Source organism: Malus sylvestris, chromosome 8 (genome assembly GCF_916048215.2).
Source record: "Malus sylvestris chromosome 8, drMalSylv7.2, whole genome shotgun sequence".
NCBI lineage: Eukaryota > Viridiplantae > Streptophyta > Magnoliopsida > Rosales > Rosaceae > Malus > Malus sylvestris.
The window spans coordinates 9,132,905-9,147,441 of NC_062267.1; the positions used below are offsets into that span (position 1 = coordinate 9,132,905).

The 14,537-nt window shown below is 37.4% G+C and overlaps 1 protein-coding gene across 2 annotated transcripts; it reads left to right on the forward strand.

The window, feature by feature from the left end:
* The first annotated feature begins 9,870 nt into the window (after window positions 1-9,870).
* LOC126632377 (uncharacterized) lies at window positions 9,871-14,523 on the forward strand. 2 transcript variants are annotated; one of them, XM_050302756.1, is made up of 11 exons: window positions 9,871-9,962; window positions 10,041-10,178; window positions 10,449-10,519; window positions 10,614-10,691; window positions 11,266-11,378; window positions 11,471-11,530; window positions 11,639-11,740; window positions 11,854-12,406; window positions 13,167-13,372; window positions 13,512-13,675; window positions 14,169-14,523. In XM_050302756.1, exons 2-11 carry the CDS (start codon window positions 10,051-10,053, stop codon window positions 14,302-14,304), a joined length of 1,611 nt encoding a protein of 536 aa, XP_050158713.1. In that variant the 5' UTR covers window positions 9,871-9,962; window positions 10,041-10,050; the 3' UTR covers window positions 14,305-14,523. The 2 variants fall into 2 exon arrangements, with proteins under 2 accessions (XP_050158713.1, XP_050158712.1); XM_050302755.1 differs by having other exon boundaries at window positions 9,906-10,178.
* Window positions 14,524-14,537: the final 14 nt, after the last annotated feature.

The window sequence follows — 14,537 nt, forward strand, 5'->3', positions numbered from 1 at the left end:
TGACAAAGATCTCATGTCTTTGCTAGTGATAGATGATATGGTGGAGGCACTTGGATGCAGTGAGCGGTTCATGAACTACTACTACAAGATTCCTAACATCGAGATTTGCATTGGTTTGAAGCCCATCCAAAGTGATGCCGATGTTTAGACGATGTGACATTTTATTCCCAAGGTTAGAGCTATTGAGATGTACAATGAAGAATTGACCACAGAAGAAGCCTTAACCCAAGAGTAAAATTTATTTTAGTCTATGGAAACATGCGGTCCAAGTAAAAGTAAAAGTAAAGTGGTAATTGAGGAGTTAAGTGAATCAAAGGGGAAGTTGGGCCAACACCACTTAAACCAAGAAGATGCAGGGGCTTGCTAGCTATTGAAGGACCAGAGGAGAAGAAGGGGAAATATGTTTGTGAGCCAAGAAGTCCAAAGGAGTCTGTGCACCAATCAGTTTGTGTCATTGAGCACCAACCAAAGGGTATCAAGGGGAAATCTGTTTGTGAAAAGGTTAATGGTATTGACATGGATGAAACAGCATACACATCTCAACTAGTGGACACTTGTGTCATTGAGGTAGGAGATAATGAAGCTGATTGTGGGAATGATGAAAAAGAGAAAGATGGTGACATCTTCTTTATGTACGAATCAGTTTTGAGGTTAAAGAAGAAAATGAAGAAACTGTTGAAGAAGATGAGAGTGAGTTTGAAGAGAGTCAATATGGGAATGATGCTGATAACCTAAAGTTTGCAAAGTTTGATGGTATTGTAAGAGAAGAAGAGCAAGAAATTGAGGAAGAAAATAGGGAATCTGAGCACAGAAGTGCAAAGGAATGAGAGCAAATGGATAAGATGGATTCTGAGCCAGGAAGTGCAAGGGAATGAGAGCAAAGCCGGGAAAGAGCTGAAGATGATGTTGATGATATGGGGTTTGTGGATCAAAATATGGTTGATGATCCAGATTATAACTCTAATGCCCTGGAAAATGTACACTCTGAAGATGATGAACGAGGCAAAAAACATGAGCACTTTCCAGAGTTCAATGAGAAAACAAACATGAAGAATCACACCCTTACACTAGGCCTTGTTTTTAGAGATCATGTGCAATTCAAACGAGCTGTCATCATGTACTCCTTAGTGAATGGATATGGGGAAATCCATTTTTCTAGGAATGAGAAGTTGAAAGTGATAGCAAAGTGTGCAAAAGGTTGCCCTTGGAAATGTTGTGCTGGAAAGATGCATGGATCAAACAACATACAAATCAAGACCATATTTGATCACCACACTTATGGGAGGACTTGGGTAAACAAAAATTTGAAGTCTCATTTGCTCACTAATTTGTATATAGACAAGATAAAACTCAATCCCACATGGCCTGTGAATTCCTTTTTAGCAACTGTAGAATCAGAGTGAAATCATGGTTGTACAAAGATGAAGGCTTACAAGGCCTTGGATAGAGCTATGAAGATCATTGAGGGCAAACATGCAGAGCAATACATAAAGTTATGGGATTTTGTTGAGGAAGTAAGGAATACTAACCATGGAAGCACTGTGAAGTTGAAGTAGAATGGCCAAAGGTTCCAGAGAATATATATGTACTTGGGGGCCTGTAAATAGGCGTTTAAGGCAGGGTGCAGACCATTGATAGACTTAGGCCTCGTTTGGCAGGTCGGACTGTACTGACTATTTCTGTCGGATAGGATAAATAGTCACCGAATAGTACTGACTAAATTAGTCGAGCGTTTGGTGCAGTATCAGACTATTGACCGTATTATTTATACTGTGTTTGGTATTATATCGGATAGGATAATCAAACTTAAAATAAAATTAAAAACAAAAAAACAAAAATCATCTCTTTTCCCAGATCTCTCCGCCGCAACCCCCAAATCCCTCAATCTCTCCATTATTCTTCTTCGTCGGCTCCGCCATTTTCAGCACCACCATCGACAACTCTAGCTACAACTTCTCCAAATCCTCCACCTTCTCCTCCGTCGCCTCCCTCAAATCCTTTAAATCCTCCCTCCCTCAAAACCCCAAAATCCACGACCTCTCTGAGATCCGCTCCGCGACTTCCAACTTCTTACCCCACCACCGCCTCTCCTCCTCTTCTTGGCGTTACTCCATCCGCTCCGAAGACGCCGTCGTCTTCCAGCGCAAGTCCGGTAACCCGAAGAACCCGAGCTACACCGTCCTGTCGTCGTGGTTCTCCCGGATGCAGATCGCTACCGACCTCACCCACGGCCTCGATTACATCCACCACTGCTCCGGCCTCGACTCTACATTCGTCCATAACCACATCAAGAGCTCCAACATCATCGTCTCCAAGTATGACCACCTCGTGCTGGGCGCCAAAATCTGCCACTTCGATACGGCAAAGCTGAAAATGGCAGAGTTGGTCGAGTTCGAGAAGGCGAGAGAGAAGGCGAGAGAGGGGGTTGAGTTCGAGAAGGCGAGAGAGAGGGCGAGAGAGAGGGGGTCGAGTTCGAGCGGAGAGGAAGGAGAGCGAGGCCGACTAAATTATACCGTGGATTTGGACGGTATAAGCAGTCGGGTAAGCGCCGGATAAAAAACGTGGGCCCGGATTATTTAATCCGGTGCCTATTTAATCCAAACGTCACCAAACACCGTACACCGTATTATTAGTACTATCCGGTGTCCTATACGGTGTGCCAAACATGGCCTTAGATATGTGCCATTTAAGGGTGTAGATGGAGGTCAGCTACTTTGTGTTGTTAGCATTGACCTAAATGATGAAACATGGGTTATTGCATATGCAGTGGCAAAAATGGAGAATAAGAAAGCTTGGATTTGGTTCCTACAGTTGTTGGCCGAAGATGTTGGCATTGTCAATCAACATAAGTGAACATTTATCAGTGATAAGCAAAAAGGATTAGTTCCAGCCTTTCAAAAAGTACTCCTAATTCCCACCACAGATTTTGTGTGAGACATTTGTACACCAACTTCATAAATTTGTTCAAGTGGAAGACTTTGAAAGATGTTTTATGGGCAATAGCCAGAACAACAACAGTTTCCCACTTCAAAAAAACAATGGAGGATATGAAAAGGTTGGATAAAAATGCCTACAAATAGCTGCTGAAGAAGCCTGCAAATCAGTGGAGCAAGTCTCATTTTGATTCCTATCCAAAGTGTGACATGTTGCTTAACAATCTGTGTAAAAGTTTCAATGCTGCCATACTTGTGCCAAAACAAAAACCTATAATTACGATGCTACTCCATATTCACACATTGTTGATTAAGAGAATTCAAATGAAGAGGGACATAATGGCGAAGAAAGTTGGAGATATCTGTCATAAAATAAAGAAGAAGTTGGGGGAAGCCAAAATTTAAAGTGGTAAGTGCATTGCACAATGGTCAGGAGGGGCTAAATTTCAAGTTGAAGCTGAAGGGAGGAACAATATGTGGTTGACTTGGTGGAGAAGACATGTTCGTGTAGAAAGTATGGCTTGACAGGAATCTCATGCAACCATGCAATAACTGCCATAAATTTTAAGAGACAACAACTTGAGGATTATGTGGATGCTTATTATTTAAAGACACGGTATTTGGAGGTGTATTCTCATTTAGTAATGTCGATGAATGGGATGTCTTTGTGAAAGGAAAATGAAAACCCTCCAATATTGCCTCCAACATATACAAGGCAACCTGGAAGACCGAGGCTGATGAGAAACAATGAAGCTGCTGAGAGGGAAAAAGAGGTCGAACAAACTCCCACAAACCCAACCAATAATCCTCAAGGTTCTCCTCAGCCACTGAAGCTAGGAAGAAAAAGGCAAGGCACTTTGAAATGTACCATATGCAAACATGAAGGCCATAATGCAAGGACTTATCATAGACACCTTCCTCTAAGGGACAAAAGGGTAACATTTTGTACTATGTGGATTTTTTAAATTGTTTTAATCTTAAAACTCTAAATCCTTTCTGACATGCCCCAACCCCAGTATCCCCAAATATCAGGTTAGGTACGTGCTAGTCGACACCTAAAGGTGACGAAACCATTTTAAACATGCATATAACTAAAATATAAGCAATTAGAACAATTATACCAAAGCAGGAACGTGTTCAGAGTATACAACTAACTAAGAATAATATGAAAGAACTACTAGGAAAAGATACGAACAAGGGAATGATACCTATACTGAGGAGACTCGAGGGTACCTATGCTGTAGAGTTCTGAAGTCGGGATCATGTGCCTCGATCCTAACTCATGAGGGGACGCAAAAATAGAAAAGGTGAGTGGACCAAAGTTTATAATAATAATATTAATAATAGAAAAACCGTTTTCTTTATGAACATAGTAACCCCCTATTTTGAAAACATAAATAATACTACATATAGGTTTTATAAAAACCCTAGCATGCCGCGCAAAACTTTCGTAAAACATGTACGTGTAAAACCATGTTCAAAAATGTTGAAAACGTCGCCCGAAGGCAAATCCATAAATCTCATCAGTGAAGTACTCAACTAAAGGTATCATAGTTGCCCGAAGGCAGTACCTGTCCATCACCCCAAGGTGAAGCTGAATACTTGTGCATCACCCATAGGTGAAGCTGAATCAAATAGCATAACATCCACACCGACACTAGACGTGGCTAGTGAAGCTGTCCGACATCACTTTCGGCAGTGAAGCTGGGGGTATAATATATATCATAACTCACTCCTCCATCATCTGTGTCCTATGGCCATAGACATCTATACCCGTGGTGTACGGATGTGCCATATGATTACCCACTAGGTAAGTACTGAAAACATATCTCAAAATCTCAAGCCAAATCACCAAATCTCAAGGGTTCAAAATCTCATTTCATAAATCGTATATAAAAACATATTCGTAAATCCAATGAGTTTCATATATGCAATTCCAATCATTCATATCCGCTCGTAAAAATGTAATTTCAATAAATCATAATATTTTGTAAAGCAACTTAATTAAATCATGGATTCTACATAAACCATAATTATAGAAATCCCGGAAACATAATATAAAACATATTAAATGCATGAAATATGAAATGCATGCTAGGCTAATATTTTACAAAAATTATAAGTTAAGAAAGGGTCCTCTCACAAGTTTTCCATTGCCCGGAAGCTGCTCGAACTATCGAGAATGTGATCACTTCCACCGATGCACCTAAACACAATTAAACGCCGTTTAATAAAACTCTACAAAAACGTTGGAATTTGGGAATACGGATGGCGGAATCAGATTCGGCATGTGAGAAACCTAAGGAGGAATCTCGGGTTTTTCCCCCACACGCCACCGCACATGGCAGCCTGTCGCCCCAACTCACCAGAAAATCAAACAACTCCAAAAATTCCTAAATTTTACAAGAATGAAGATCTTGATACGAGGAACAACTTTCATACATGTGACTAAGGCCAATTTGGCAGGGAAAAACCCTAATTTCCGTCGAACCAGTCGGAAACCTTAAGTTGGGTGTTTCTTGATTCGTCCTCAAATCGACTCCGACGCTCCAACCAATGATTGGCCATTGTTCCTGACCTTTAGGGGAGTGTTTTGGTGGTGGTAATTGAACGAAAACGTTTCACAATTGGAGGATCAACGCCTATACACCCTCGGACTCATCGATGTTCCATCGCACAATCGAGGCCTAAATCTCGTCGGGTTTGGTTGGAAATTGAAGGAAAAGTGGCGGGGAAATGATTTGGTAGTGGTGAGAGCTTTAATTTGCTCGGAAAACACCACAAAGGCTTTGGAAATGGACGCCGGCCGAACTGGATCGGGGTGAAAGAAACAAGTCAAAGGAAGAAGTTTTTGATTGGGTGTTTCCTCACCTCTCTCATTTCCCTCCATTGTCTCATTTTTGATTGAGCAGCTCATTCCTCTCCTCTCTTCTAATTAGCCAACACTCGCCCTCATTTCTTTCCTTTATTTCTTTTATCCTCCGTCTGTATCTGATTTCTTTCAATCTTGGCCACACACGTGGCATCAACTAATTTCTCCACCAAAATCTGGAGCCTTCCATATTTATGCTTAAATGACCATTTTGTCCTCAACTTCGTTCGTTAATAACTCATTCGTTATAACTCCAAATTACGATATGTTTGCACCCATGCATTCGTAACGACGAGTACTACAAGTATACGCCAAGAAAACGGATCTTACGTGACATGACACCGCAGTCAACGAAAGTCAACACTTTGCCTCGAAGGACACTTTCGTAAATTCACTTATTAAAATTATAAAAACCGTAAAATTGGGAACGGGTCGTTACACTTTCAATTTTGAATGAAACTTTGGATTTAGTTATAAACCTTGCTTTGTTTCTTATTGTTTGAATGAACAACTGGTGTCAGGTCACGGTTATCCACCCCTTCTGTACCCCAAGAGGCTATGGAGACTTTCACCCTACCCGTGGCCACAGATAAACAGTTCATCTAACACTTTCAATCTCCGAGCCCACCTAGTAGGATAAGACTTTGTTGTTGTTGTTGTAGCACTTTCAATCTAACTAACTCTCTCTTAATGCAAACAACCATGGGTAGGTCAGTAGTTGGGACGAATTACAAACTTGTATTCCACATGGCATGTGCAGAGCTTAATTTCTAGTACTAGTGAACTACATAAAGGTGGCCATGAAGAGTTTAAATGCCTCTGTGAGCCTTCCCAACCCCTAAAGGGGTGGGTTGACGTGATAAAGTCATTAGCTAGCCCTCCTTAAATTGAAAAAAAAAAAAAAGCTCTTAATGCAAAGGTTTCAAGGATTTTTTTTTAGGAAGGAAATACTAGAATTCTTATTGATTTGATTTTGAGGAAAACACAATTTTCTTTGGAGCCTAAAATCAACTGTGCAAGATTTTCACTCTCTTTTTCAAAACTTTGAATTTGCTAGTTTTCGTCATGTCTACTATGAATTGAACTTTTACAAAATATGCATTAGCTCATCTCTATATATAAAGCCAAAACTGTTGTGAATAGTATTTTTTTGGGTCACAAGCTTCACCAAAAAATAAGTGGACAAAAATGCCCCTCAAACAAAAAAGTTCAAAAGCAATCCAAAATAATGCACCAAATAATACAGGAGTATTTTCATCATATAAACAGTGTTTTTTTAATAATTCATTCTTTTTTTATAGTTTATTTTTGGTACAATCATTTTTTTAATTAGTACCTCACAAAGACTTGCAATAATTTGATTCAATCAGTTGTTTATTAAATATTATTTTCTCTATTTTTAAACACGATCAAAACATCTTAAGAGGTGAGTAGTGTCGGTTATAAAAAAAAGGTTTTTCACACGCGCATAATAATGTGATTAAATTAGTTGTCAAATGATTGTTTTTTTTTCTTCGAACAAACAATATTATCTACACTAAGAGGAAGGGGTGGGCTTTGCCTTACAATAGGCTAGCAATAATATGATTTAATCAGTTGTTTATTAAACATTATTTTCTCTATTTTTAAACACGTTCAAAACATCTTAAGAGCACGCGTAATGCTAGTTATAAAAAATGTATTTTGCACGTGCATAATAATGTAATTCAATCAGTTGTCAAATGATTGTTTTTTTTTCTTTTCGAACAAACGATATTATCTACACTAAGGAGGAGAGGTGGGCTTAGCTTCACATTGGGTTAGCAATAATGTGATTCAATTAGTTGTTTATTAAATATTATTTTCTTTATTTTTAAACACGTTCAAAACATCTTAAGAGTCGCGTACCGCCGGTAATAAAAAAAGGCCTTTCACACGCACACAATAATGTAATTCAATCAGTTGTATTATTTTCTCTATTTTAAACACTTAAAAGGCACGTAGTGCCAATTATAAAAAATAAAAAATAAAGGCATTCGGCACGCGCATAATAATGTGATTTAATTAGTTGTCAAATAATCATTTTTTATTTTTTTGAACGAACGATGTTTTCTATACTAAGTGGGAGGGGTGGGCTTAGCCTCACAATGAGCTAGCAATAATGTAATTCAATTAGTTGTTTATCAAATATTATTTTCTCTATTCTTAATGTAAATTCAATAGAATGTAGATGAAAATTGAAAGACCGATTTTATTATATAAATTCAGCTGTTTTTATTGGTTTATGAATGGTTTCTTCTAGCATGTTCGAATATTATTCATTTACTTCAAATATTTGACTTTTTTTTGTCATAAAAAAAATTATTTAAGCAATCAATGCATATAAATACATTTAAAACATGTAAGACAAGCGTAGCACGCCATGGTTCAAAAAATGCCTTCTGCACACGTGTGAGTGCATGCATGAAGACTAGTTATAGTTATGTTGTGGTTAATTATAACAGTAATATGACTCGTTTGGAAGTGTCTTTAAATAATTGAAAATGCTTTTAGTGAAATTAATTTTAAGTTCCAAAGCACTTTAAGGGCGTGTTTGTTTGCCCTCCTTGGCTCTCACTGGATTGGACTAGACTAACATCTAGTCTAATTCTGTGTTTGTTAGTATCAGGGATTAGCATTAGTGGGACTAGGAGGGACTCGTGTTCACTAACGCCTTCGCTAAAGGGTCTTAGCGAGACCCTCCAAAAACAGCTGGACTACTAAGACCAGCTTCGTTCACTCCTCTAATCCTCTGCGTGCTTCGTCGATCTCGCCCTTTCTGCTTTCAAACCCATGGATCTCATCCTTCGCACATCAACAGTAACAACGGTCTCGCACTGCAGATGCAAGACGACGATCTCGCACTGCAAAATCAGGACAACGGTCTCAACCACATGCTCCAACTGTAGACCAAACATCTCAACCTTTCAAAGAATTTACAAACACGAAAAAATGAAAACAGAAATTGACAAAGCAAATCAAATCAAGGGCAGATATAGGCTTTCCTAAAGCTCATATATGTTGCAAATCAAAGCAAATGATTGAATAAGAGAAACATCTCAACATTTCAACAGTGACGATTGAAGGAACAAAGCCAAGCAGGAACAACTTGATCAGAGGGAGAAATAACCCATCAGCTTGTTTCTAGGGAATGTGAAATTTTGCAGAAAAATTTTGCGGAAAATAGTTTTGAAGGATCTAAAATTTTGTAGAAAAAAGATGGAGAAACGAAGAACATATGACGGGGTCAAAGAGGGAGAATAGCAGAGAAGTTTCTAGGGAGAGGGAGAGTTCTTAAGAAAATGAATAATGTTGCATAATAATAAAATATTAATAAGTATGTATTTAAATATTAATAGATATGTATTAAATAATGTAATATTAAAGTTTGTTATTATTTTGATTTTTAGTCCGACACTGCACCAAACGCTTCACTAAGTTAGTCCAGCTTAGTCTAGTCTAAACCAGTCCAGCTTAGTCCCTAAAGCTAGTCCAGTCTGAAACAGTTCGATACAACAAACGCACCCTAAGTGTTTTTTTTTAAGAAGCACTAGGTATGTGCTTCTTGCATAAAACACTTATAGTGCTTTTCCAAAATCTACTTGGATTTTTACTAAAGATTGGTAACAAAAATATTTACAACAAAAATACTTTAAGTTATTTTAAAAGCACATTAAAACGAGCTCATAGAGGTATAGTCGTGATTTTTTTATATTAATTTAGTGTTTTTTATGAAAAAAATAACTATTAAAAAATTAAGTAAATTAAAGAAAATCAAAAAATATTTATAATCTTACATAAACAAAATCGAGATTTAGGAATAATAACAAAAACAATTTAGCCCTTAAAATACGAGAAATTTTTCATTATAATAAGAACATGAATGGTACATTACATATTTTTATATAAGTGTTTTGAAATTTTATTTTTTAAGTTATTAACTTTTTAACATACATATCTCATCATTTATATAATAACACATGATGTATCAATTCGTGTTCCGATCATACTAAAAAATCTCTCCTAAAATATTAGGTGAAACATCGGCATCGACGGCGTGAAAAGTCAGTGAAGCAGCTTAACTGGGGAATCAGAAGAGGGAGCGGGAGAAAAAGACAAATTCGCACCTGAAGTGGCGGGTAACCTCTTAAAAACACTTCAAACTTCTCAAATCTTCCAGAGGAAAAACCCTAACGTACCAAATCCAATTCCCACAGTGCGATAGAAATGGACGACGATCGAATTCTGGCGCGAGAGAGGCGGCAGATGGAGGAGATCCGACAACTCGATCTCGAAGAACTGCAGGTCGAAGAGGTCGACGAAGACGACTCCTCCGGCGACGACCGCGACGCCACGTAATCATCATTTCCCCTCTCCTCCTTGCTAACTCTTCAGAATTTCATTTCATTTGATTAATTTGGAAACTAGGCTTCGAATTCTTCTGTGACGAGTAGCTAACTCAAGTTTGATATTTTATGTTTTTATCTGTTTTTATCAGTGTTGTTATTTGATCATATCATTTGTTATTCCTTTTTTCTATAATGACAGTAAAATTGAGATGAAATTTTGTGTTTTTATTTGATTATGTCACTAATTTGTTGAATTTGTTATGGAAATTTTGACAGTGGTGGTCGCGGCCCGTCTGATGACTATGCTTTCGATACCTGTTTGGCTTCGTTGCATACGTATCTCGGTGGTAGGTATTTGGTCTTTTGCCTGTGTTTTTATACTGATTTGTCCACAATTTTCCGTTCAAAGTGTTGATGTTTGGTTAATTTTGATTGAAACAGAGGTTGAAGACACTCATCATAGGGTGGCTTTTCTGGATGGGGGCGCCGTCTTGAAGCTCCCTATTTTTTATCTCGAAGGTTCTATCATTTTACGTTTGATTGTTAAGTAATTTCAAACTTCAGTTACTCGTTTTGGTAGCTGTTGAATTATGTTTGGCATTTTAGCGTAACTGCATTAGCCATAGGTGTAAGCCATGCGGTGCAAAGTCGTATAGCCATTTTGGTAGTAAAGAAAAGTTCAAGAAAATAATTGAATGTATCATGGAATAAATTGCTGGTTGAGACTGAGAGACAGTTAGATCACTAGCTTATTGTAAAAAAGAAAGACTGTCATGTGAATGCTCTCTGTCAATAAAGTTCTTCGGGAGAGATGCTACAAGAGCCACCTCCCGTAACATCATTGTATCTTAAGTTTTTAGTTGCTTAATAAAATTAGCTTAAAAAATCAATAGAAGCAAGTAACTGCTAGTCCTAAACGTTTTTGCCCTAATGAGCAAGTTGAATGGACTAGAAATAGAAGAGAATCAAAGTGAAGTCTGCTGTTGGTCTTGTTTTTGTCATCATTTTACTCATATTCTTGTATGTTTGTATAAAATACTTTTTTTTTTTGTTACTTAAAGAGAACTTGGTTTCTTCTACATTCTATATGCAGGAGTTGTCCTGTTCCCAGAAGCAACCCTTCCCTTAAGAGTCATTCAACCCAGTTTTGTACTTTCTATTGAGAGAGCACTAAACCAAATTGATGCTCCTTGTACCATTGGTGTGGTAGGTGAACTCCTTGTGACAACTTTTGACTTGTTTTGCCCCTGGATTGTTACGTACTGTTTCATTGTTCTTAACCCTGAAATTTTGTTCAGATTCATGTATTCAGAGATAATGGAAGAATAAGGTTTGCAAATGTTGGGACAACTGCAGAGGTATATTTAGTTTATTCTACTGCTCATAAGTAGAAACTGTTATTCAACCTACGCTATTTCTTTTATAACTGCTGGATTATTCAACTTTTTATATTTCTCCTTTTATAGATTCGGCAATATAGACGATTAGAGGATGGCTCACTGAATGTGGTAACTCGTGGCCAACAGAGATTTCGTCTAAGACACCGTTGGATTGATGCGGAAGGAGCGGTTAGAAAAATTTTATGTTTGAAAGAGATTGATTGTTTGTTATCCATTTCATTTTTATTTGGTCATATTCATTTATGTAATGTCTTATTTGGTGTGAAATTTTCATTTTTCAGCCATGTGGGGAAGTTCAAATCATCCAGGAAGATATACCATCGAGGGTCCCAAGGGATGCATTCGGAGATTTGGCACCATTTAGTAATCCAAGAGGCCACAAATTCTCACTTAAATTGCCTTCAAATGATTCTCGTGCAAAGTCAGTTGGATCTATGGATGTGGACAATGATTCAGAGGCAAAGTCAGATGAAAGCTTTGAGAGTACACTGTCATTCACTGAGAGAGAAATCCACCAATCTGCAATTGGTTCCTATTCTGGATCTGATACAATGGACGAATCAACAACTTCAAGTAGTGATGATGAGAAGTCACAGTTACAATTGCAATCAAAAGACTCTGATTCTTCGGCTTCATTGCATTCGTGCCTTGAGATTAGTAATGTTGATTTGGCAAGTAGTTCCAGGTCAGACATGCAATCCAGCAAACAGGAAGAGCCAAATAAATGTTGGAGAAATATGGACTTAAATCAGTTTCGTAGAGTTCCAAGAGCATTTTGGCCCCATTGGGTATACCGCATGTATGACTCCTATTGTCTTGCTCAAAGAGCCGCAGGTATTTGACTTTACTTTGGGCTCACAATTGATGTTCGAAAAGTTGTGATCCTTAATGCATTAGAAGATATTACAACTTTATAGGACTAGAAATGAAAAAGGGTCAGGCACTTAGATAGTAAGTTTTATATGTTAATGTTAACTAAAAACATTTCATTACAGTTTCCAGATTAATTGTATAATGGATGTAAAACAACCTTAGAATATTGTCTGAATTTGGAAGAATTACAAAGGAAAATTGCAGAATATAATTAATGCTTGACATTTCGATATTTAGTTTTATCGGGAATTGGTAGATATGCTGTGTGATGTCATGTTTGTGTGTGCATTTCTTATTTCGGGTGTCTTAACTTTTTGTAATGATCTATAGTGAATTTAATGATCTATAGTGAATTGTCTGGTGATAATGGCAGTCATTATGCACTGTAAACAGTTATGTAATGATATTTTTTAAATGTTATAGCTAAACATTGTTGGTGCTTACTATTTATGTGTTCATTATCTTGCCATTGTTTTTGTTGCTTAGTGTCCACTATAATCTGAATTTGCAGCAGGGGAAATGATCTTGCTTTTGATCCTTTGAGGAAGCTTTTAGAATCAATATAATTGAAACGTTATTTGATTCATAGAATATGCAACAAATTTTTAATCATGGTATACGTGCTAAAAATGTTTAGCATTTTGCAACATCCTTTTAATCAAATGAAAAATGGAGTTTAAGGATTCAGCTTTACAGAGTTTGTGAGTTTCTTGTATTGCAGAGATGTGGAAACAGATAGTTGGGGCACCAAGCATGGATCGTCTTGTGAAGAAGCCTGATCTTTTGTCATTTTTTATTGCTAGTAAAATTCCTGTCTCGGAAGCTACTAGGCAGGAGCTTTTGGAGATTGATGGCATTTCATATAGGCTGCGTAGAGAAATTGAGTTGCTTCACAGTTTTGATCTTATCCGGTGTAAAACATGTCAGGTAATGTACTTGCGTCAGAACACTGCGTGTGTGCCTGTGTGCATGCATTCAAAAGTATATACCCTTTGCCCATTATATGTTTATTGACTTTTGTGTGTGTGTCTGTGTGTACACTCATGTTTTTGGGTACACAATGCAGACTTTCATTGCAAGGCGGAGTAATATGCTGGTGATGTCAAGTGAAGGTCCTTTTGGTGCTTACGTGAACCCAAGTGGTTGCATTCATGAGATAATGACTCTCTACAAAGCAAATGGCTTGGCACTTATAGGGCCAGCAGTGAGTGAATACAGCTGGTTTCCTGGGTATGGACCTGTACCTTAATATTCTTCTGATTCTCTGACCAATTTACCATCTTAAAGAACGCTAATATTTATGCATTTTCGTAAACCTTTTAGCACACTGATTGTCCTTAACTTGGTCTTTTTCCCTTTTGATGGGTTTTCAAAGCACAGAGTAATAATTTTTTTTTATAGTCTGTGTGAAATAAAAATCATAAGGATTCGAAGTTAACTCACAAAACTGTTGGAAGTTCGTAATACTAAAACAAATAAAAACAAACGTAGATCATGATCATAAATTTTATGGAATGACTGGAACTTATCAGGTATGAATAAAATCGGTATCTAGCTGCAATATTCACATCTTTTAAATCTCTGGAAATCTGTCACTGTATACTTGTATAGTAAGTTACTTCAAGGAAGGTTTCATAAAGCTTGATCATTATCTCTGATTTAAATGTGATTAGAATTTTAGTACTACGAAGTTGTTAAGTTGCCAGTTTGCTCACTTTTGCAGGTATGCGTGGACAGTAACAAACTGTGCCGGCTGCGAAACCCAAATGGGTTGGCTATTTACAGCCACAAAAAAGAACTTGAAGCCGAAATTTTTTTGGGGAATTCGGAGTTCCCAAGTTTCTGATGACCTGCACTAGTAAGTCTAATGACCTGCACTAGTAAGTCTAATGTATCTCAAACATGTAATTGCTTGCCTGAATTTACTGTTTCCATGTAACGATTTTGATTTGTATAGCTACATGTTCCTATCTGCAAATTAATAACGTTCCTCTGAATCTACATAAACGATGTACCTTGTACTCGCCAATATTCTACAATTCATATATCGGAAGTGTAGTTCTTATCTTTTTTCAGAATTCTTTCCGGGTTA

Coding starts and splice junctions, on each gene's coding strand:
- LOC126632377 (XM_050302756.1), top strand. CDS start 10,051: ATGGACGACGATCGAATTCTGGCGCGAGAGAGGCGGCAGATGGAGGAG. Junction 11,531..11,638: donor ATGTTGGGACAACTGCAGAG/GTATATTTAGTT, acceptor CTCCTTTTATAG/ATTCGGCAATATAGACGATT. Junction 13,373..13,511: donor TCCGGTGTAAAACATGTCAG/GTAATGTACTTG, acceptor TACACAATGCAG/ACTTTCATTGCAAGGCGGAG.